We start from the raw sequence: 24,576 nt of genomic DNA on the forward strand, positions 1-24,576 counted from the left end.
CGTGTGCGGCACCCTCGAGAACATCCTGCAGCACTCTGGTCCTGCCTCTAGACAGCTGGGAGGCCGGACCACCAGACAACTGCAGGGCTGGCTGGGTCTGAGCTGTGGGCAGGGGCTCTGCCTCCCACAGGCCTGTAGGTCACAGAGAGCCAGACACCCAGAAGGAGAGGGGTGCTGGGAGGACCCCTACCCATGTTCTAGTTGGTGGGCTCAAGCTGCCCAGCAGGGCTTGGGGCAGTATGGCGTGTGGGGAGCTTGTGCTGCCCACTTAAGGCGGAGCAGGCTGGGGTTCTGATCCAGACCCACGGATGGCGCTGCCCCCAGAACCTTCCAGAAGATGGAGCTGCTGGGCTGGCCTCCTGGCCTCAGCCTTGCTCATAAAAATCCTGCCAGGTCTGTCCCCCAGGTGTGGGACACTCTCCACCCTAAGAGCACCAGGAAGGGCAGGCAGCCCCCCCTCAAGCGGCCAGCCCCTCTGGGGTGCCCTGGCCTCCATGCCCAGCCTCAGCCCCACTTTGAACCTGGGCCTCTCGGGCACCGTGCTGGACTGGGCAGCCCCGGGAAGGTCCACCCAGTGGTCCCCCTGCTCAAGTTGGTTTGGTCACTGAGGCCTCAGCGCTGGACTCCTTGGGCTGCACTGAGACCAGCATTCACTGCACCAGCGTCCCCTTCCCCAAGGACAGACAAGGCAGTCAGGGGGCCAGGCCACACCCGCAGGCCGGCCACTGACTGAGGAAACAGGCACGCTGTCCCTTAGGGCCTCAAAATGCACCTGAGATGTGCACACTCACTCACACAAAATACGTCTTTCCACACAACTCCCGGCCTCCCCCGCCCGGTTCCCGCCTCCGACATCACCAGGTCTCCGCCCAGAACCTCTGGGGGTTGGCACCACCACCGGGCGTCCTGTGGCGCTGCCTGCCTCCAGACCTGGGCTCCCCAGTGCCCCGGGGCCCCAGGTGGGCTCCCCACTCTGGGCGAGGGGGGCCCGTGAGCTGCTCCAACCTGGAGCGTTCTGGTCCCGGCTGTTTTCAGGGTGCTGCCCCTGCCCCCCAGCAGGCCGCACCTCCACCCCAACCCGACAGCAGCCTTGGGGTTTCTGGGACAGGAGATGGGCATCCTCCCCAGGCCAAGGACCAGAGCTCCAGGAGACTCCAGCCCGGTAGGAACGCCCCGGGTCACGGACGAGCGTTCTCTGCCCGCAGCAGGCATGGAACACGCAAACCAGCTGACACCAAGCGGTTCTCATGTTGTTTTTCTCAGAGGTGGAAACTGTACAGAAACACGGCAGAAACGACCAGAATGCGCGTCTATAACACACTCTTCAGGCCCATGCCCCTCCCCCATGATGGATAAGAACCGGGAGGACCCCGGGCACCAGCGGCAGGGTCAGCGGGGGCGGGCTATGTACAGCGGGTGGGGCAGGACCCCAGAGGCCCCCGGGAGAGCCTGGGCAGGGGCTGTGGCCCCCTCCACCGTCACACAGGAGGCACCCACCCTCTGTGCCCCCTGTTCTTAGCCACATTGGCAGCCTCTTGACACCACATGCCCCTGAGGGCCGGAGGGCAGACCCGGCAGTCAGACCATCCGGTGCCGTCCAGCTGGGTGCCTGGAGCCGCCGGCCTGGGCTGGGGCCTGGGCCTGGATGCGCTGCACAGCTCCCTGGGAAAGTTGACGCTGGGCCTCCCGCCACCCCGTCCCTCTGGGAGTTCCGGGTCTCCGACGGGGCCTGAGCTGACACCGCGGCCAGTGCGCAGGGGCGGCCTAGCTGCTCCCGGCTGAGGGGCAGATGGCACTGCAGGCGGGCAGGGCTGGGCGCACGCCCTCGCTGTCCACCGAGGCCTCCACCGCATCCCTGGGCTCGGGCGTGGGGTCCTGGCTCCGTTTCAGCCTGCGGAGACACATGGGGGCTTTATGCAGCCTCGCCAGCAGCCCAGGACGTGGCTCGCTGGCCCAGGGCCTGTCCAGGGACTCCCAGGGTGCACCCCCTCAGGAACGTAGCCTGGGGCTCCACACAGACCACTCCTGGGCATGTCCACCTGGGCAGAAGCCCCTCTGGCCACACTGGCTCAGCGGGGCTTGCAGGCACATGGGGCATCCAGCCGGCCCCTCTGCGGGCTCTTCATGGCCCTTGGGCTCGGGGCAGTAGGCTGGTGGGTCTCAGCTGGTTTCCAGCCAGAAGCTAAAAGGAGGCAGGTCAGGAATTCTGGAACAAAGTCTTGGCCAAGTCCTGTTACCACCCAGGCCTTGACCTCCAGGGTGGTGGCCAGTGTCCTAAACCAGGGTCCCTATGTCATCCTGGACCCTAGGGCAGGACAGAGCAGCAGTGAACCCTGTTCGGCTTTTAGATCAAGGCTGCCGCCTCCAGGAAGTCCTCTGCATCTCATCCGGCCCCTCCTCCCCTGGGCCCCACAGCACTGGGCCTCCCTGCTCCACCACAGCAGGTGGCCCAGCGCTTTGAGGCCTGCCGTATCTCCCTGCCCGCGAGCCCCGTCCCTCCTGCCTGGCCTCTGAGTGGCTGAGTGAGGGTTTCAGGTTGATGTAACAGCTGGGGCCCCTCACCTGGGTGGTGCGCCCAGGGTCTGCCCCGGAGACTCTGCCCGTTGGTGGAAAATGCCCAAACTTAGCCCTTAAAGTGCCGAGGAGCCCCTCCCCCACAAGCCTGCACGGGGCCCTCCCCCCACCCACCCCCCAGGGCTGCTGCTTGGACTTCCTGAGGAGGGCAGGGGTCAGGCTTCCGAGTCCCACTGAGGCCATGTGCCCACTGCGGCCAGAAAGCCTTGGCTCCACTCCCCAAACTCCTCTCTGCCCCCGTGACCGGCCCCCAACATGCACACTCACTTCTCTCTGTTAAAAATCACAAAGTCCTGCTGGATGGCATCGAGGCAGTCCTGAAGGTAGTCATTCTCCTGTTAGTCAGAAAGACACACGAGTGGGCGCCTGTCAGCGTCCCTCACGTCCCGCAGGGAGGTTCCTGGGCATCCCCGGTCTGCTACTCCCGTGTGCCTGCCTTCTCCAGCCCTGGCTCTCTGAGGAGCCCACCCTGCCCCAGGCAACCAGAGCGCACAGGGGCGGGGGTCTCCCGGTGACCCCCATTTAGCCACTGACAGAGGGACGCCCGACCCCGGTCTCGGGGCGGCCGCAGGGTCTGCAGAGCCAGACTCGTCCAGAAGCCACACTGGGCCACTCCTCCACACCCCCCCCCACACACACACACACTGGGTTCTCCTGGTCACTGGACCCTGGTCACAAACCCAGCTGAGGCTCTGCTTCCAGGACCTGCCTAAGAAGGTGGGCGGCAGGGGTGGTCTCAAGAAGCAGAGCCTCAGGCTGGGGACTGGAGTAAGTCCCACAATGGCCAGATCCAAGGCGTGTCATAGGTCCCTGGCATGCGAAACCCTGGTTACTGAGACCCTTGCCTCAGGAGTGTCGGGAGAGGGTGCGGGTGGTGGGTTTGCCCTGGGACCGTGGGTCTGGGTGGTTGAGGTTGGCCCCTGGGACTGTGGGTCTGGGGGGTGGAGGTTGGCCCCTGGGACCGTGGGTCTGGGGGTCGAGGTTGGCCCCTGGGTGTCCAAGCCTCAGACTCAGGGCTGCCAGATGGTAGCCCAAGGCGCAGCGTGGAGACGCCCTGCCTGGCAGCCCGGACAGCTCACGGGAGACCAGGCCGAGATGTCCAAGCCACAGAACTTAAGAGGGCTGGACTCAGCCATGAAGTTTCCTGCATCCAGCTGAGGCTCTGATAGGGGAGGAGTAGGCCTCGGACGTGGGAGGGGCCCGAGAGGATGCTAGTGGGCGGGTTAGCCTGATGCCCCACACTCCTGAGCCTGCGGGAGGGCCTCACCCCAGCCACAGAAGAGGGACCCCTCCCACTTCTGCAGATGAAACAGCACTCGCCCCCACACCCTGCCCCACCGGCTCTGCAGCCACGCGTAGCCCCAGCAGGCAGGCACTGGACCTGCTGGGGAGGGAGGCACTGGTTGCCCAGAGGGCAGGACAGGCCTGGGAGGGGCTGGACAGGGGGAGTCTGCCCTGCACAACTTGGGGGTAACTCCCTGCAGGAGCCCTGGCATGAGTGCGTCCTAATACACTGCAATTTGGAAACCTGAAAGAAAGGGCAGCCCAAGTGAAGCGGTCAGAAGGTTCAGAATGGCCTTAGAAGAATGCTGGGATGGGATCAAAGGCTTAGAAATGTGGGCAGCTGGAGCGGCCAGCACACTCAAGAGTAAAGACCCACGGACCCCCCAGATAACCGCATTCTTCTGGAGGGCCCGAGGGACGCACCTTCCAGCCAGGAGACGAGCGAGCTGGTGGGGACACGGTGCCCTGGGGAAGCCCTGTGGTTCCCGTGTAGTTCAGGAGGATCTGCTCCAGGACAGAGTCCCCCAAAGGCCATGATGGGATCCTGGACAGCGGCAGCCTTGACCTCACCTAACTCAGCCACCCTTAAGGGGGTGTAACCATGGAAACAGGCCTCCAGGCTGGAGAGGCAAGCAGGCCACCCTGACCCCTGGGATGCTGAGAGTATCCAACCGATCACGGTGCTTTCAGGGTCAGAGGTGGATGGCCAGTGCTCACACACACGTGCCTGTGTGCACGCACACACTCAGATTGTGCGTGCGTGAGCACCAGGCTGACGGCCACCTGGATGGAGAGTTGCAATTCTTTCCCTCATTTCCAGATCTCAGACCTGGACCTGTGGGCTGAGGAGGGGCAGGCTCTTGGTCAGGAAGGCCCGAGCAAGTGTACATGCCACAACGCTCCAGTCCTTCCCAAAGGCACCCGCGACCACCTCCCTGCGCATCTGCACATGGGAGAGGGCAAACGCCCGGCTGTTTAGAGGGCTGCCGAATACGGTGTGAGCTGATACCTGGCCCACGTCCGTCTTACAGTGGACCCCCTAAGGGGCCCACAGCCCACCAGGGGCTGCTTCTCCCCCTGGCAGCTGTATGCATAACTAAGAAGGATGTATTAATATTTGGCATCTGGCTGAATTCTCTTAGTTCCTTGACCTGTGGAGTAGCAGCTAATAACATTATCATGGAAAAGCCCAGTGAAAGCTCCTGAAACTAGCGTCTCCCAAAAGCAGCTTAGATAGGAAATAACAAACAAACCCACATCCAGAGCGCAATGGCAGTGCGAAGCACCACCGTCAAGGACTTTGGAGTCTTTGTGTTTATCTGTGGGGATCTGGGGGCTTCAAGCAGTGTTCAAGAAGCTGCCTGCCAATGTAGGAGACACAAGAGATATGGGTTCGATCCCTGGGTCAGGAAGAGTCCCCAGAGGAGGCGATATCAACCCACGCCAGTCTTCTTCCCTCAGAATCCCATGGACAGAGGAACCTGGTGGGCTACATCCATGGGGTCAAAGAGTCGGACATGACTGAGGGACTAAGCACAGCACAACGTGGATCCGAGGATGATACTCCTGTTGTTTTTCCATTTAATTCATGAGCCTGGCCTGCGGAGATCAGCTGGCTTGTGGCAGGAGGGGGAGAAGGGACAGATCTCAACCCAGTGGTGGGCCAGGTGCCGCCATGGAGCGTGATTCGGGCCCTCCCAGAGCTGATCGACAGGGCTGCCGGCTGCGGCATACGGCCCTGACCTCAGGGCTTTCCTCCCGACGCCCGTAGCACAGAGGGCGGGCGCTATTCTGCACTCACCGAGGAGGACTGAGTATCGAGCCGGCCCCCAGCTACCACGGCTGGAGTCTCTTGACTTGAGAGGGGTGTGTGAAAGCGACACACAGCAGAGAGGGCCTTTCCAATTTTGACCTGGACCTTTTCCGGGCTGACGACACGGGATCCGATCCTCCGATGCGATGCTGGGCGGCATTCGTGGCTGCTGGTCAGCCCCGCGACCCCGAGGGTGAGCAACTGAGGCGCTGACGCCCACCCTGGGCCCAGACGTGCCCTTTTTCACTTTCAGTATTTGTAAGTCAACACTGAGTTATAAGAGAGGCTCTGTGCCGGACGACTGCCGACTGGGCACTGACCTGAGTGCTCTGAGCCCGTATAGGGCAAGACAGGCTGAGCGGTGATGTTCAGGAGGTGAGGGGGAGTAAACGCAAAGTGACTTAGGACTTTTCAACTTGAACGAAGTCATCAACCCTGACAGAGCTGATGATGACTGGACAGGGGCACAGACTCCGGCCTGAGTCAGCGCTGGACTGAAGACAAGGGCTACTCAGAGGCGGGGGCGAGGTCAAGGCAGGAGGTGACCCCAGATGCCCGGAGACCAAGGGAGGCGCAGGATGCGGGTGAAGGGGAGCGAGGCTGGGGCGGGCGACGGGCGCAGAGGGACTGGCCGCCGTCCGGGGGTCGGTGGGCGGGGAGGAGCTGGGCTCCGTCTCGCACCCTCCCTCGCCCAGGCTCTCCCAGGACGAGAGGAGAATCGGCCCAAGGAGCCACTCGGAGGGCGGAGCGGCATCAGAGGCCGACGGACTGTGTGGGCAGCGACGCGCCCCAGGGCCCCGCCTTCCCGAGGTGCGTGCTGTGCGCATGTGCTGTCAGCCGGGGCTCTGGGGCGTGGCCCGTCCAGCTCTGGAGCCCCTCTCCTCCTAGCGGCACACGTGGGTGGTCCCATGGCCTGCTAGGGCGTTTGGAGCCTTTGCCATGCAGACTCAGGAGGCTACAGAAACGCATGACCCTCTGGGGCTCCTTGCTGATGACTGCCAGGCACAGGGCATAACCCACACTCAGGTCCCTGCAGGTCAGGCCGCTCTCCCTGGACTCCGTTGAAACCCAGCCTTGCTTCCCCCCAACACCCCACCCCCTAACCACTGTGCCAGTGGTTGCTCCCTGCACACAGTCCTCGGGGCAGACACCCGCGGGCCCTACCAATGCCAGTGCCCACAGCACCTGACCGCAGATGTCACCCAAGGTGGGCAGAGACAGGGCCCGGGCATGCAGACCAGGTGCCAATCCTTAACTTTGTCGCAAATGACCTGCTGAGCAACTCAGACAGAATTCTTAAGCCCTTCAGAATGCCCTGGGGATGCAAGGGACCCATAGGAGCTGAAATATCTTGCAAAATTAGAACAGTCTGGAGGACCCACACTTGCTGACCCAAGACCTCACCAGAGCCCCAGTCGTCAAGGCAGGGGGAACCCGGCAGGACAGACACACGGATCCGTGGGCTAGACGTGCAAGTCCACAAACTGGCCCCTCCATTCATGGTCAATTCATCTTTGAAAATGATGCCAAGCAATTCAATGGGGGAAAGATGAGCCCAAACAGCAGTTGGACGACGCATGTCCATATGCAAAACAGTCAGGCTGGGCCCTACCTGACACTGTGCATCAAACTAACTGTAAATGGACCCGAGCCTCAAGCATAAGGGAGAAGACTACAGAACACTTAGAGCAAAGCACAAGGGGACGTCTCTGTGAGCTCAGGTGGTGCAGTGGCGCCCTAGCAATGACGCCAAAAGCACACAAGGAAAGAAACGCAGACGGGGCTTCATCAGAACCGGAGACGCTGCTGCAGACGGTGCCGACCCGAGCGGAGAAAGCCCTCAGGCCGGAAGAAGATGTTTAAGATGATCTTCCTAAGGCACTTGTGTGCAGAAATGTAAATAAATCACACTTATCAGTCAACAATAAAAAGTGGAAAAAAGGAGTGTTGATTTCAACTCTTTCACATAAAGAACTCTAAGCCATCACTCCCAGTCTGACAGCAAGAAGAAAAGAAGAACCAGGACTTCTGTGATGGTCCAGTGGTTAAGAATCCACCTTCTGATGAGGGAATGCAGGTCGGAATCCTGGTCGGGAACTAAGATCCCACATGCCACATGCTGCAACAAATCAGTGTTGTAGCTAAGACCCCACGGTGACAAAGTGTTAATCATCTGACTCTGCGCGGCCCCACGGACTAGTCCGCCAGGCTCCTCTGTCCATGGAATTCCCAGGTAAGAAGACCGGAGTGGGTTGCCATGCCTTCCTCCAGGGGATCATCCCAACCCAGGCATGAAACCCTAGTATTCTGCATTGCAGGCAGATTCTGTACCATTGAGGCACCAGGTAAGTTTAAGACCCAATAGGAATTCCCTGGTGGCTCAGATGGTAGAGTCTGCCTACAGTGTGGGAGACCTGGGTTTGATCCCTGGGTCGGGAAGATCCCCTGGGGAAGGAAATGGCAGCCCACTCCAGTATTCTGACCTGGAGAATCCCATGAACAGAGGAGCCTGGTGGGCTACAGTCCATGGGGTTTCAAAGAGTTACACGACTGAGCGACTTCAGGTCAATTCCTAGAGCCATAATAAATAAACAAAGCTGGACCAGCTTGCAGTGCCCTCGCCGGACACCAGGGGCCGCCGTCAGCAGCCCACGGAAAGGGGAGGGGATGGGAGCCCACCTACCTGTTCCCTGAGGAGCCAAGGCTTCCAGGGAGGCCCCTGCACCGAGGAGGAGCTGGCGCCCATCTCTGCCCAGGACCCGGGCATGGGGCCGCACAGGGTCCCCCAGGCATGAGAGCCGCTCCCCAGGGTGTCCTCATAGGCTCCGCTGGGCCCAGGGGCAGGGGGACGGTGGCGGGCTTACAGTGTCGCCGCTGTGACCCCGCCATCCACTCCTGCAGCCCTAGCTGTCTTGGGAACACCAGCCGGATCCTGGGAAGAGGCCCAAGCTGGATCCTCTGCTCCCGGGGGGAACCCCTACTTCCAAGGGCAGGACTGTGGGGGCTGCGGCACGTTACACCACGGCCCCACGGTGGGGTCCTGACCCCATTCCTGGGAATGTGAGACGAAGTCTCCAGATGCCACCGATCAAGTGCATGGGGTGCTCACCCTGGACTCGGGGTCCCACCCAGTGTGAGCGATGTCCTCATGAGAAGAGGCAGACAGATGTACACGTGTGCACGCACACACACACACACATGCACTCACACGCCTGCAAGCAGACACACGCACATGTGCGTGCACACGTATGCACACGCATACACATACAGAAGCACACAGACATGCCCACACAGATGTACACACACATATGTGCACATACAGACATGCACACGAGTGTACTCCCACACAAACACATGCATTCACACACACGAACACACACACACGAGTACACTCACACATATGCACACGCATGTGCACACACACAAGTGCAGTCACACACAAACACATACACAGGAGTGCACAGACACATGGACACACATGGACACACACATGTGCACGGATGCATACAAACACATGAGTGTACTCACACGCAAACACACACAGAGGTGCACTGGCATGCATGCACATACACATGGGTGTGTACACATGCAAACACACAGATACACTCAAACACATGCACACAAACACATACACACACGAGTGCGCACACACATATGCACACACACAAGTGCACACACACGCAGGGAAATGACCCCGAGACCACGGAGGCAGAGCTTGGCCCCATATGACCCTCCAGAGCTGGGCAGGCAGGAGGGCCTCTGTCCCCCACCACGGAGGAGGGGTTGAGGGGCCAGAGCAGAGGCGGCTGGGGGCCGGGCTGCACTCACCGACGGGCAGCTGTCCCTGCTGCTGTCCCGGGACCTGCTCTTGGCCAGACGCTTCTTCTTCTTGTGCAGCGGCCGCGACTCCAGGATCATCTCCTCCAGCTCGAAGGTGGGGTCGCAGTGCAGGCGGCCTTTCTGTGGAAGATGGCACTGAGCTGGTGCCCAGCCGCCCTCGCCCGCCCTGGCCACCCGAGGCCCGTGGGCTTACGTTGGGCACGAAGCCAGGCTCCACCTTCTTCTCGCTCAGCTCGGCCCACAGCACGCCAGCCAGAGCAGGGGCCGCCCGCATGTCCTGCAGGCTGGACACTCGGTGCTTGGGGTTCACAGTGAGCAGCTGGAACAAGGCTCTGGTCAGCAGCCCCGGCACAGGTCTCGTCTCCCCAGACCCACCAGCAGGCAGCGGCTGCAGCCCGGCTCACTGCTCTCGGTCACCGGCTCAGCGTTGCAACAGGATGGGACTAACGCTCACGGGCCCAGGGCGGCCCTGCGGGACTGGCGACCATCACAGCCGCCCCTTCCAGGGGAAGTACCAGAGACCTGGCCGAGGTTTCCCCAGCAAGGCGTGTGGATCCTCCCCACCCCCACCTGGGCCTGTGGGGGAACGGTGCCCCTTGGAGCCACCTGGGCCGGTGTGGACACAGCGGCATGTGGTGAAGGCTGGTTAAGAGCCCCTCTCGGGGGTGGGAGGCCTCCAGGTGCTTGGCCACACTGCCAGGACCAGGGTCTCCGGGCACCGGCCAGGACCTGCCCCCTGGGCCACGCGTGTCCAGCACGCCCCTCCTCGCTTGTCCTGAGGCCTCTGGGCACAGTGCGTTTGAGGCACACCGCTCTGAGGACGGAGCTGGCTGGCCGGCCGGGGGGCGACCCGGCCCAGCCCTGGACCCCGGGAGCCGAACGCCAGAGGCAGCACCACCGCCTCAGGTCTCTACGGGCTGCGTCCCCGGGACTGCTGCAGACATGTGCTCGCAGCCCGGGACAGGCAGGGGGGTCTGGGGTCTTCTCTGCTTGCTTCTGGTAAGGGGGCTGGCCAGGCCATTGGCAGTGGACAGTGGCTGCCTACCTCCAACAGGACAAGCCGGGCCTGAGCGGGACCAGGCCCTGGCCGCCTCCCCGACACACGCTGGGGTGACCTGCCCTGAGCTGGGGCGTCAGTGACAGAAGAAACGCGAGGCTTCGATTAGGTAATAAGGACTGACAGCCGCACCAGCGCTCACACAGGCCGAGCTGCTACAAGATGAGGAGCCCGGGGCCAGGCCAGGCGGGCAGCCAGGGCAGAGATGGACACGCGGCCCAGGATGCAGGAATTGGCCCCCTGTGTCCAGCCAGCCTCGCCAGGCTGCCCGCCCCATCCCCCGAGTCCGGCCCACTCACACTCCAGGCTGCCTGCCCCAACCTCCGTGTCTGCACCCCCACCCTCCATGTCCAGCCCACCCCACAAGTCCAGCCGGCCCGCCCAGCCCCCCGAGTCCGGCCCACTCATGCTCCGGGCTGCCCGTCCCCCCCCACACCCCCTCCATGTCCGGCCGGCCCGCACTCTGGGCAGGCCGGGCACTCACCTTGCGTAGCAGGGCTACCGTCTCCTTGGACCAGGCGGGCACGTACTGGACACTCACGGTGCTGAACAACTGCACCAGCGACTCGACGGCGCTGCTCGAGTGGACGTCGTAAGGCCTCTGGGCAGGGGAGGCGGGGCTGCAGCAGGCACCTCCCCCAACTCGAGGGCACCCCACCCCACCCCTAACCTCATCCCAGGGCGGCCCCAGGGAAGAGCCCGGGAAGCCTGCACCTCAGCCAGGGAAGCGACCAGAGAGGCTGCCCGCAGGCTGGGGGAGCACAGCGCCCGGTACCTCCCCTAACAGAGGACTTGGCCCCAGGGCACCAGCTGCAGCGGGCAGAGGGGGCGGCCATCTGAGGGTGCTGTGCCTTGGGGGTCCCCACGAGGGAATGGGAAGGGCAGCTGGGGGCCTGACGAGGCTCTAGCCTCCTGGGCTCCAGGACTCGCTGAGATGTGGCCACTGCAGGGAGGGCAGGGGGACCCACCGCCTAGGAACCTCAAGGGAAGCTCGGGGGCGGGGTGCAGCCCTGCGGGACGGTCCTCTGCCCACCCAACCCCCTCCAGCATGCTGCCTCGCTAACAGGGAGCGTGGACATCCCTGAGCCCTGGGGATGGGGGCAGCCTCAGCTCTGGGCCACCCTGGGAGGTCTGGGGTCCTGGCCCTCAGGTCACAGGAGCTCCATACCCATCCTCGCAGCAGCTCGTAGGCCATCACCCCCACCGACCACCAGTCCACCTCAAAGGAGTAGCCAGTCCCACCGTTGACGAAAGACTGGAAGATCTCCGGAGCTTTCCAGGAAGGCAAGAGCAGCTGAGCATCCCCAAACGGCAGTCCCCATGATCCCAACCCCCGTGACCCCGACCCCCGTGACCCCAGCTCCTGAGGACCACAGGCCCAGTGACCACAGGGCCCATGACCCCAGCCCCCGGCGACTGGAGGCCTTATGACCCCAGCCCCTGGTAACCCAGCCCCCAAGGACCACAGGTCCAGGGCTGGAACCTTGGCCAGGACCAGAGACCAGGCTGTGGCCACAGCTGGACTGAGAAGCAGCCCTCAGTGGTCAACCTGTCCTTTTCAACAGGCTGCTTGGTTCAATTCCAGGTCCGTAGCCTGACGAGGGAGGTGAGTGTGCATGCTAAGTCACTTCAGTCGTGTCTGACTCTCCACGACCCCATGGACTGCAGCCCGCCAGGCTCCTCTGTCCTTGGGATTCTCCAGGCAAGAATACTGGAGTGGGTTGCTGTACCCTCCCCCAGGGGATCTTCCTGACCCAGGGATCGAACCCGTGTCTCTTACGTCTCCTGCATTGGGAGGCAGGTTCTTTACCACTAGCACCACCTGGGAAGCCCCTGGCAGAGCGCTCTCTCGTTATCAGACCCACAGCGCACGTCCATCACTTAGAGTCCCCTGCACAGGTCAAGCAGCCTGACCCATCACCTGCTGCTGCAGCTTTAGGGAAGGGACCCGACCCCCCCAGTCACAGGTCGGGGTGGGAGGCCAGCTGGCAGGCTGGCGGGGGTGTGCGGGCCGGGCGGGATAAGCTCACCCATGTACGGCTTGGTCCCGGCCAGTGCGGTCGCCCTCTCGCCGTCCTTTATGATGGTGGCGATGTTGAAGTCGGTCAGGTGTGCGTGTCCTGTGAGGAAAGAAGACAGCGTGAGTATCAGAGGGGGACGTGTCCTGCAGGTGGGGCACCCCTCCTGAGGCTTTGGCCACTCACAGCCATGGCTCACCTCGCTCATCCAGGAGAATGTTGTCGGGCTTCACATCTCTGTGGAAGGAGCAGGGAGCGGGGAGGTGAGGCCAGAAATCCCGGCGGGGCAGGGGGTTCCCACGAGCGGGACCCCAGGAGCCCAGCCCCTCCTCTGCCGGGGCCACAGTGGGAGAGCACCCAGCACTGGTCGGGGAGGGTGCCGGAGCCCAGAACACAGAAGCAGAGCCCGCTCGCCTGGACCCCTGGTGAGGGCCTTGCAGAGCCCCGGGTCTGCCCGTGGCTGAGCTTGGCCTCCCGACCTCTTGACACTCAGTTGGGAAGCGTTCGTGCCCGAACCATGACCAGATCAGCGTCCCCAGGAAGAGCTGCAGAAATCATGTGTGCCGCACTTTATACCTCATGGGATTTTGTGTTTTGTCCTGTGGACGCAGCTCTACCTTCCTCGTTTATCAGCCTTCAGATGCTGAAACTAATTTGAATCTGCCAGGGACATGACAGATGGGAACCAGGGCACCAGCGGGGCGGGGGCAGGAATCCTGCACTTATCAGAGCAGGTGAAGGCGGCCTCTCGCCAAGGAAGGCACCGGCGCCCCGTGCCCGGCCTCACCTGCTCAGACATGACCCGCCCCAGGGGGGCCTCATACGTGCAGCTGAGGGGCTGGCCGGGAGCCAGCGCTTGTGGGCCCGGGTGCCACATGTGGGGCAGGCGTGCGGGCAAGGGCAGGGCAGAGCACGAGGCGCCCAGGGGGTCCTGTGGGACGGCTGCCCCCCAACAGGCGTGCACGCACCTGTGGATGATGTGCTGACCGCGCAGGTAGTCGAGGGCCAGCGCCATCTCGCAGATGTACAGCCGCACCGTGTCCTCCGAGAACTGCACGTTCTGCTGCAGGTGGTAGCGCAGATCCCCCCCCAGCAGCAGGTCCACCACCATGAACATGTCCTCCTCGTCCTGGAAGGAGTACCTGAGGGCGCGGGGCGCCTGCACTCGCTCGGCGGGACGACCAGAGCCACGGCCCCGCCGCCACATCTGACCAGCCCCCCGCACGAGGGCCCTGAACCCAAGGCTGTGCCCACTGGACACTCCCAGTGACGGTGACAGAGACGAGAGTGGTGGTGGTGGCGGTGATGATGGTGGTGGTGGTGGGGTTGGCGGTGGTCCGTGCGTGCGTGCGTGTGTGCGTGGGGTCACCTGGACGGCTGCTGGCCCTGGGGGCGCTGTGAGGGGGCAGGGTGGGGGGCAGACACCTGGGGCAGGAGAGGCCCCCCCGGCCGCTCACCAGAGGTTCACCAGGAAGACATGCTCTATCTCCTGCAGGATCTCCAGCTCCCGGAACACGTTGCGGACCTCGTCCCGCTCGATGCATTGCTGCTTGTTCATGTACTTCATGGCGTACATCTTCTCTGTGTCCCGCTTCTGCACGATGCACACCTGGGGGCAGAGGGCGCATCACCCCGCCGCCGGCCCGGCAGCTCAGCAGGCGCGACGGAAACCGCCGGACTCTCTGCCTCTGGAGGGACGCATCTCCTCAGACCGCAGCTGAGCACCCGGCCCATCACAAAGCCCCTCACCCTGGGGGCCGGGCTGCAGCACGTGGATCTGGGGACACGGTCCGGTCCACGCAGAAGGGAACATGACGCCTGGAGGGGCTGCAGCTCAGGACGCACGGGCGGGGGCGAGAGGGAGACTCGCCCCTCCAGTCTCCAAGGGAGCACAGCCCTGCAGGGCCCTTGATTTCAGCCCAGATAAACTGAGGCTGGGGCTCTGGCCCTCAGCAGTGCAAGAATAAACGTGTGCCGTCTCAAGCACTCAGCGTGTGCTCACTTGTTACAGCAGCCACTAGAAGTGAACGTGGCCACCCAGTGCTCCAGGCGCCCTGAGGGACCCAGACAGGGGCGGGTTACCAGACAGCGCCGTCCACTCTGCCACGAAACACCGCCTTCCAAGGGCCAGGGCCGTCTGTCACCGAGCCTTCCGGGCCCTGCTGGAAGCCAGGCCGGGAGAGAAGCCTGGGCAGGTGGCCACACCCCAAGGCTCCTAGAGGTCCTTCCTACCCAGGAGAACACCCATCTGAGGACAATGAGTCTTTCTGAATCTTTCCTCTCATTTCAGCAAAGTGGTCCCTTGGGAAAGCTGGGGCGCTCTCCCTGGCGGCTGCCCTGGCGTGGTGACACCCACCTGGATCTGCCTGGGGACAGCACAGACCTAACTTCAAGTGCTTTCCTCTCTGGGCCTCTGTGTTCCCAGCCCGGCCTGAGAATGTCACCCAGGAACACAGACTGACAGGCAGCAGACAGGGACCTGGCCCTGTGTGGTTCCATGACTGTGTTGGATAGAGTGCAGCCACGCCAACTGGAAGCCAGATCACCAGAGGGGCAGGTGGGCTGCTAACGGGGGCTTCTGACCGAGGTCACGGGAGAGGGACCCCAGAGCTTCAGTGGACAAAGGCCCATTCCGTGACCGTCAGCCTGGCCGAGCCCCCGGGAGCGCTGAAGACCAGAGCCCCACCCCTGGGGCTGGTGTCCATGCTCCTGAGGATTCTCCCGGGCAGGCAAAAGAGCTGCCCCACCCCAGCTGCGGGGAAGGCCCCTGGGCCCTTTCAAGTGTGAAACACCAGCCCGTCCCACCCTCGGCCTGGAGCTGGGGGCCCTGGGGGACTGGCAGTGCCTTCACAGGCCGCCAACCAGGGCACGAGTCTGGCCCTGCGGTGCAGACGTGAGCCAGAAACACAAGTGAAACCCTGACACTGCTTAGAGGCCGGGCCCCGGCTCCTTGTCGGACTGAGGCAGAAACACCACATCCTAGAATAACATCAGACCCTGCTCTGGCCACCGGCCAGCTCCTGATCACACAGGCCAGCCACGCCATGCCACCACTCGGTGGACACCATGCCCAAGGGCTGTGGGTGCGGCCAGGCGGCACCTCCATCATCGAGCGGGGCTCACGCCCCCGGACCCGCCGCTCAGCCTGATCGTTTGGGTGCAGTGAGATTCTTGAACCAGAGATCCCCCAGCTGCCCACTGGTGGCCTGGGGACTGAAGGGGGCCTCTGGGGACTGAGGTCTGTGGACCTCAGGGGGCCTCTGTGGACCTAGAGGGCGCTTCTGGGCTGCTCTTGGCCTCAGCATCTTCCGCCCTGCCTGGTGAGGGGCCCTGCACCCCACGGGGCCAGAAGGGCCCGTGTGCTGAGTACCAAGCCTGCCCCAAGAGCAGGAGGCGGTGGAGGGCGCGTGGGGCTGCCACGTGGGAGGGGCAGGAAGAAGCCCAGAAAGGGCGCTGTCTCAGGATGGAGATTTTTTCCCCTTAACTTGTTGCATTTTCCAGATCGCTTTTAACACTGTTGCTTTGAAAGCCAGTTGGAATGTTCGAAATGAAAATAAGGGTAAAAGGCGTGAATAGCAGCTGACCCCTGCCCCGGTTTCAGCTCCGGAGCCCTTCTCAGGCTGAGGCTCCGTTCAGTTCAGGAAGAGCTACCGTCCGTGGTCCCCGGGAGGTGCAGGCAGGAGTCCCCAGAGCAGCCCGTGCTCTCAGCGTGGGGAGGAGAAACCACTGCCTGCGTAGGGGACCTCAGCGACCCCGTCAGTGCACAGAGTGCACTGAGCAGAGTCCAGCGCTCGGCCAGGAGTCCTCTCCTCCCACCTGGCAGCCCTGCGCACACCCGAGGCCGCCACGGCAGGGCCTGGACGCTCAGCTCTGGGGAGGTTCTTCTTGCCCGGGGCTGCGACATGCCGCCTTCTCCCGAGGAGGGATGCAGGGGCTGGGCCAAACACCGTCCGCTCCGAGGGCCCCAGCACCGCAGGTCAGGACTCCTCCGAGCCAGAGGGAGGCCGGGACGGATGGAGCGTGAGCGGGACCCAGGCCTCCTGAATCTTTGGGCTCTGTGTTCTGGAATGTTCTCAGCTCATCTTGAATTCTAGCCAAACCCCAAGAGTGCAGAGGTCAGACCTTGCCTCCCCGGGGGTTTCTGGAGCACACAGAAGGACCGTGACAGCAGAGAAGCCTGCAGAGGGGGTCCGGGAGCTGCCCGGAGCAGCGTGGTCTCCATGGGGGGCCCTTGGGAGGGGAGGGCAGAGCTGTTCCCTGGCTCTTCCCATCCAGGCACAGCCTAGTGGGAGAAGACACGAGTTAGAGCTGGTCTGTGAACGTGATTCTCCCTGGGGGTGGGTGTCGGAGCCCGCTGGCCATCCATTGACGCACACCAGCCCAGAACGCTCGTGCTATCCCGTCTCTGTGTGACACGAGTCACCTGGAGCCACACGGCTTGTGCCGGTTGTCCCCCCACCCCCTTGCTTGAGCTGGGAAGCCTCCAGCATGGCCCGTCCAGCAGCACAGATTCAGGACAGACTGGGTTGCATTTGACTCTCTGTCACCCAGCGGTCGCTGCTCTCTTGGACTAACCGGGAGAAGCCCTAGATCTCGGGGAGGCCTGTATCTCTCGTGCTATCTCTGGGGATGGTGAAGTCACAAAAGGCTGGTGGGTTTTAAGCTCACTGGTTTAGAGTCACATTAGAGGAGGTATCCATTTAAAGATTTCGCTTTTATTGGGCTTCCCTGGTTGAGCACCGAAGAATGGATGCTTTTGAACTGTGGTGTTGGAGAAGACTCTTGAGAGTCCCTTGGACCTCAAGGAGATCCAACCAGTCCATCCTAAAGGAAATCAGTCCTGAATATTCATTGGAAGGAATGATGTTGAAGTTGAAACTCCAATACTTTGGCTACCTGATGTGAAGAACTGACTCATTGGAAAAGACCCTGATGCTGGGAGGGATTGGGGGCAGGAGGAGAAGGGGACGACAGAGGATGAGATGGTTGGATGGCATCACTGACTCGATGGACATGAGTTTGAGTGAACTCTGGGAGTTGCTGATGGACAGGGAGGCCTGGCGTGCTGCAGTCCATGGGGTTGCAGAGTCGGACATGACTGACTGAACTGAACTGATATTACTTATATGTAAGCTTCCAAAGTTATATAAAATGCCTAGAAATTTTTCAATGTCCTCACAATGACTGTATGTCATAATTCCAATTATCATCTCAAATTGTTATATGCAACAGAAAAAAACAAATTTCCATAACTGCATAATTTTTACAATAAACTCATCAGATCTTTGACCACGGTTATTTTTCAGTCTTTAGCCATTTACAGATGGTTACTGTTTTACTGATCTTTCCTGAAAGCTTTTATAATCAACTGCAGACAAAAATCTTTCATCTTTAAAAAGTTCATGGAAAGGACTTTGATAAAGACCCTAGAATACAGGTATCTGGTAACTAAGACCGCACCATTGGACTTGGTGAGCCTGTCTAAACTCGTGGGAAAACTGATGGGCCCTTTTTTATTTTTTAGATTTATTTTTGGCTGCGTTGGGTCTTCAGCCGCGGCCGGCGGGATCTTCGCCGCGGCGTCCAGGCTTCCTGTCACAGGGGCCTCTCCTGCTGTGGACGCCGGGCTCCGGGCAAGCAGGCTTCAGCAGCTGCCGCGCGAGGCTCTCGAGCCACGGGGTGTGGGCTCAGCTGCCCGGCACCCTGTGGGGCCTCAGTCCCCGCCCAGGGAGGGAACCGGCGTCCCTGCACTGGAAGGTGGCCACCAGGGAAGTCCCCTGATGGGCTCTGAAAACTGCTGATCTGAGATTAAGGAAAGCAAGAATTAATTACACGGACTACGCGAGCTCGTGAGGATGATTATCATCTTTATGGCTTTTTGTTTGAAGCACTGCTGGTCCTTTCATTGTGCTTTCCAGGCTTATTATTTTTTTCTTTCTCTTAAGCTATTAGCTTTCAGCAATCTGGAAAATTACACCTTTGTAAACAGAACCGAGACATTTATCTTCTCTCCCAATCTGTTCCCTCTAAAATTGAGACTCTTATTAAATATCCTGTTTTCATGAAAATACAGTTATTTATATGAGGTCAGTAGAATATGTTCTCCTATTTAATTTAAAGCATTGGTTATGTTACCAGACTTTGGCTCGAATGTCGTATTTTAAAATGATGTAGTGGTTCTCTGGGTTTTTTCACCATGAGAATTTTTGCTGCAAGCAGAGACAATTGACCATAATATAATTTTTCCATAAAAGATAAAATAATAACAAGAGGGACATTTAAAGGGACTTAATGAAACATGAAAATTAACAGCAAAAATTTTTAAGAATTTTAATGTGAAAATAAAAATACCAAAAAATAGGGACTTCCCTGGTGGTCCAGTGGTTGGGACTCCTTGCTTCCAGGGCAGGGGGAACAGGTTTGATCTCTAGTTGGGGAACTAAGATCCTATATGCCTGTGGCATGGCCAAAAAAACTGAACTCATTTAACGTGTGTAGATTCATGATTACAGTGTATTTGGGTGTCTTAGAATTCAAATGATCAGACAAAGGATGCTGCTGTTTCTTATCAATATAAGGAGCGTACATAACTTGTGGCACCCATCTGGGTTGCGTGGAAATGATTCATCACAAGCTCAGCCCTTGTATTACTTGGCTGGATTCTGTGCCAAGTACCAAAATTCTGTCTATGTCACGTTCTCCACCATCGAACAGCAAAAGTGCTTCAAAAAATATATGCTCATCAAGAATCAGATAACCACTTCCTTGAGGGGACTAGGAGGAGCCTGTCTTATTTTTCTGCCAACTTCTAGCATTGCACAATACGTTGCGGAAAGAGCACATGAGACTGTATCAAGCCAGAGAGTCGGTCATCAGTGTCTCCAAGACTGTGCTGAACGACTCACCACCTTTTTGATATTAGCTGCAGTTTGGAAACTTTGGGCTTTGACGGGTGGGAGGGATGGCTGTGCCCACAAAGGATTTGCTGACTGACATGTTATCATTTTCCAGTGTAGTTTGCAATCTGGCGTTTACGGCATTGAAACCCAACTGTCAAACCAAACCGTCAACCAATTATCTTATCCTTGATGGCCAAGTAGATGTGCAGGGAAACTGCTCAGGACAAAGATGTTTATAGCGACAATTCCAGACAATTCAAATCGGGCTTGACCAGAAACTAAGGCTGACCTTATGGAGCAATGCTTGTAAAACCCTGTGAAGTTCCAGCCTGGTGCCTGCCTTACGGGCTGCAACGTTACAGAGGACTACAGTCACTTCTTGGCAGGTCCCGGGAATCGCAGGATACCTTGGGGACATTGAGAAGCGAGGAACTCACCCAAATATGTGAGTATTAAAGGCACAGTCTGCTGATGAGATGCTCAGTTAGCTTCTAGCCTCAAGAGGCTGTTCAAAGTCTGATCAGGAATTCCTCACAGAAGTTCCAGCAAAGCAGGAACCTTAAAAGGACCTACGTGTTCAACCTGCTCTTGTTGTACTGACCGCAGTAATCAGGTCGTGTTTAATGAGACCAGACTGGTTTTGCAAACAAATTAATCTTGGATTATCTTCAATAAGAAAGGGCGTGTCTGCAGGGAGAGAACCACACACCTCGTGGGGTGTCAAATGGGCACGTCCCTGTCAGTAATTCACGTTTCCAGTTCGTCTCCCACCCTTCTGATGTGGAATCACAAGAAGCGAAAGCTTCCCCACTAGCTGAAGCGGAACAGCTCCATATGAACCTCAGAGAACCCTCTCAGGTCGTGTGTGGATGCTTGTGTGGGGGCAGCACCCTCAGAGCTCACCCGACGCCGTCACCAGAGACGTTCCAACCACAGCCCAGAAAACACACTGCACCCACCGGGGCCTGCCCCCAGCCCCCCAGCCAGCGTGGCCCGGAGGGCTCCCTCCTGGACGCCGCCCCAGCCACCGCCCTCTGGTCTGACCCGGTGCACAGCGGCTGACCCTGCAGTCCTCACTCTTCACTTGTTGCCACCTCTCATTAAGCACTGATGACTCAGACCGTGCAGAAGCCTCACTTTGGTGGGGGCCCACCCCCCATCTGGGGCCCAGCCTCCCAGCACCACCTCCTAAAATGAGACGTGACTGTTTAACTACCCTGACCTACTCTCAGGACTGAGAAGTCAGCTCGTGGAGACGGTTCACAGTGGCGACTCTTCCTGGGTATGTGTGTGTGTGAACGGAGCTGGGATGCACCCTGAAATATGCTCTCTGGTCACGATCACCTCCAGCCAACCACGCTCACAGGACAGCAGGGTCAGGAAGGCACCTGCCCTCCCCTTCCCTCCTGAATCTGGGGAATCACCCCAGGCGGACAGGCTCATCCTCAGGACGGGAAATCGAGGCTGGGAGGACTCGGTGCAGTGGACCTTGTTAGAACATCTCTCCTCCCCTTCAGCCTCCCACGGACTCCAGCTACCTTAGCACGTGGCCACCTTGTCTAAGCCGGCACAAAACGTTCAGGGTTTGCTTGGTCTGTGGGTCCTCATTTCTTACGAGGGCTCCCGTGTCCCCAGACTCACATTAAACAAACGTGTGTGCACGCCTCTGTTCCTTCGACTTGAGTTCAGTCGCTCAGTCGTGTCCAACTCTTTGCGACCCCATGGACTGCAGCACGTCAGGCCTCCCTGTCCATCACCAACTCTCGGAGCTTGCTCAAACTCAAGTCCATTGAGTCAGTAATGCCATCCAACCATCTCATCCTCTGTCGTCCCCTTCTCCCGCCTTCAATCTTTCCCACCTAGCATCAGGGTCTTTTCCAATGAGTCAGTTCTTCGCATCAGGTGGCCAAAGTATTGGAGTTACAGCTTCAGCATCAGTCCTTCCAATGTATATTCAGGACTGATCTCCTTTAGGATGGACTGGTTTGACCTCCTTGCAGTGCAAGGGACTCTCAAGAGTCTCCTCCAACACCACAGTTCAAAAGCATCAGTTCTTCGGCGCTCAGCTTTCTTTATAGTCCAACTCTCACATCCATACATGACTACTGGAAAACCCACAGCTTTGACTAGATGGACCTTTGTTGGCAAAGTAATGTCCTTTGACTTAAGTCACTTTAATTCCCATGTGCAGCTGAAAACCCCGCAAGAGGAGGGGTGAGAGCCTGCCCCGCTCCGGCCTCCAGCCCTGCGCCCCCTCCCCTGCGGCCTCGGCCTCCAGCCCGCGGGAGGGCACACCTCTGCTGTCCGAGGCCACCCGGGCGTGTGCTTTGTCACAACCACCGCGGGACATGTCTCCCAAGCTGGCCAGGCCGTGAGAACACCCTGCTTCCTTCAGTGCTCCTGACCAGGCCTGCGGGCAAGGACAGTGCCCACCTCTCACTGCCCTCCCCCGGTCACTGCCCCCTCCCTTCTTCCAAGTGGGCAGAGTCCAGCCAGCACCCTGACCTCCTGCACATCGGCCAGCCAGGGCCAGGGGGCAGGCAGCACGGCCCCCGCCAGCCCAAGACCGGCCCTTGGAGGCCCGCGGCCGTCGGGCACAGGCGTGGCTGTCTGAGCCCTGTGCTGAGGGTTTCCTGCAGAGTCAGGCGCAGCCCAACGCACTCCAGCGGGGCTGCTGACAAGGGCTTTAGGTGGGCGGCAACCTGGCCGGAAGAGGCTGAATGGGCCTGGCCCCTGCGGCTCTGCGGAGCCCCCCACGGGGGAGTGGCCCCAGTGGTGGCAGGTCAGAGCCTGGGGTCCGGTGCCTCCCTGAGCAGAGGCAGCCCGGCCCCATGTCACACGGAGCAGCACCGATGGAAGGGCCAGAAGCCTCTGCCTTCGTGAGCAGCCCCCAAGGCTGCGAGTGTGGGTCCTGTGAACCCACTTCCTCAGATGGGACTGTTCTCGCTTCTGAGCTTCTTCCTCCCATAATCGACTTAAGGCAGACAAAGAGGAAATGGAATTAGATATAAGGTGTGAAAAGGAATAAAGTCTGGGGATCCTGGGACCCCTGGGAAGCCCCGGGCTTTCCCTGCGAAACCCCAATGACTGATGACCCAGAAGAGTCGGTGACTGATGGCAGGGTCATTGCCATTTTAATTGAATGCTGTTCACGTTTTGCAGATTTTTTTTTGTTCCTGGAGCTGACAAGTTGGTCACAGCATTCATAAGGAAAGACAGTCAAGCAAAAATAGCCAAGAAAAAAACTTTAAAAGCAGAAGGAGGCAGGGACGTGAGCCCTGTCAGGTATCAGCACGTTATATAAACCTTCTGTGATAACGTGTGGTCCGACCGTGGAACAGAAGGGTGGGCCACGGGATGGAGTGCAAACCCAGAAATAGACCCACCTGCGTAAGGACGTTCACTATGTTATACAGGCGGCCTCTCAAATTTATGGGGAGACTAGACTTTTGATTAAAATATGGTGCTGGAATAACAAGAGGTAAAATATGGCCCATTCACAGCACTATAAGTCAGAATCAATTCCATGTATAACAGGCTTAACGTGAATAAGGAAACAGACGTGATGGAGGAAAAAACAAATGCTCAACCCGGCTTTTCATGAAGAAATGCAGCATAAAGCTCCGCGATGCTCCCCCTTCGCCTGTCGGGCTGGCAGCCGCCCTGGGCGGGGCCCTGGGGAGCACGGGCCCAGGGAGGGCTGGCGCGTCTGGCAGCATCCCACGCGCATCCAGCCGCCACCCGCACCGCCCGCCTCTAGGAGCCCAGCTGAAGACAGGCCGGCTCCCCCATGTGCGGCGTGGTACCCACGGCCCTGCCAGCGGCCTCAAAGCTGGGGTGCAGCCTAATGCTCACCGAGAACACGTGTGGCTGCAGGTCAACGGGCCCTGCATCCCGACGGGCCCCTGCGAATGTGCCGCCCCACGTGGCAAAAAGCCCCCTGCTGCTGGGGTGACGTGAAGGATGCTGAGAGCAGGGATTGTCCTGGGTGATCCAGGGGGCCCCAGTGTCCTCATCGGGGAGCAGAGGCCTCTGGAAGCTGGAGGAGGCAGACGCAGGCTCTCCCCGGAGCTGCAGAAGGCCCAGCCCTGCCCCACGGCGACCACAGCCCAGGGCCGACCCAGCTTGGACGTCCGGCACCGCGACTGCCGGGGGACGCGTTTGTGCCGCTGCAGCCTCAGAAGCTTGTCTGCTCGCCCGCCTCAGGGCCGGTTGTGCAGGGATGCGGGTGGTCTCGCGGATGAGCAGGACAGCCAGAAACACCATCAAGTCAAAAGCAGGGTGTGGAGAGTGTGAGCACCAGGCTGCCCGGCATCTGAGAAGCAGGTCCCGTGGACACGGGAGAGAGGAGCCAGTGGGGATAGAAACCCAGCTTCCTCAGAGGAGGACTTGGGGGAGGAAGGCAGAAACAGGGCAGAAGGAGCAGGGGCGAGGCCAGACTCGCCTGAACACACCTGAGCCTGGCACCACGCGAGGCTCGCACAGAAGCTACATGCGGCAGAGGAGGCTCTCTGAACACCGAGAGTAAAGCAAGACGTGAAGCTGGCTGCACCCCAGGCCTCCAGCCCCCTGGGCTCCCAGGCGGATCTTGGCCTGGGGTTCCTGGGAGACGCGCCGTCGGCTCAGCTCGGGAAACGCTCTCCAGACCTGGCGTCCGCATGCAAGCTCGGCGGTGAAGGGCCTGTCCCAACCCAGGCACCCTCGTCTCACAACCAACACACATGACTGCACAAAAAGAGGAACAAAACGGAGCAGTGAAGGAAACGATCCAAACTGGGCACAAAAGAACCTGAAATCCTGAACAGGCCGGTGTGGGAGCCACTCGGTCGTGTCTGACTCTTTGTGACCCCATGGGCTGTAGCCCACCAGGCCCCTCTGTCCATGGAATTTCCCAGGCAAGAATACTGGAGTGGGTTGCCATTTCCTCTTCCAGGGGATCTTCCCGACCAGGGATTGAACCCGGGTCTCCCGCACTGCAAGCAGATTCTTTACCACTGAGCCACCAATAAACGAGCCCTAGATAGAAATCAAAGCTCTACCATTAAAATATCACAGGGCACCGTGTGACCCAGCAATCCCATCACTGGGTGT

General features: G+C 60.0%; 1 protein-coding gene across 1 annotated transcript in view; it reads right to left on the reverse strand.

Moving 5' to 3' along the window:
* Positions 1-1,229: 1,229 nt before the first annotated feature.
* Positions 1,230-24,576, reverse strand: part of STK32C (serine/threonine kinase 32C) — a 71,980-nt gene continuing 48,633 nt past the window's right edge. Inside the window, exons 3-12 of the mRNA XM_025273957.3 lie at positions 14,044-14,195; positions 13,555-13,728; positions 12,786-12,823; positions 12,599-12,688; positions 11,737-11,840; positions 11,053-11,169; positions 9,705-9,830; positions 9,500-9,631; positions 2,842-2,909; positions 1,230-1,891 (exon numbers count right to left, since the gene is read on the reverse strand). Coding sequence (XP_025129742.2) covers positions 1,765-1,891; positions 2,842-2,909; positions 9,500-9,631; positions 9,705-9,830; positions 11,053-11,169; positions 11,737-11,840; positions 12,599-12,688; positions 12,786-12,823; positions 13,555-13,728; positions 14,044-14,195 — 1,128 coding nt within the window. The 3' untranslated portion in view covers positions 1,230-1,764. The remainder of the gene's footprint in view (positions 1,892-2,841; positions 2,910-9,499; positions 9,632-9,704; positions 9,831-11,052; positions 11,170-11,736; positions 11,841-12,598; positions 12,689-12,785; positions 12,824-13,554; positions 13,729-14,043; positions 14,196-24,576) is intronic.

Source organism: Bubalus bubalis, chromosome 23 (assembly GCF_019923935.1).
Source record: "Bubalus bubalis isolate 160015118507 breed Murrah chromosome 23, NDDB_SH_1, whole genome shotgun sequence".
In the NCBI taxonomy this organism is placed as follows: Eukaryota; Metazoa; Chordata; class Mammalia; order Artiodactyla; family Bovidae; genus Bubalus; species Bubalus bubalis.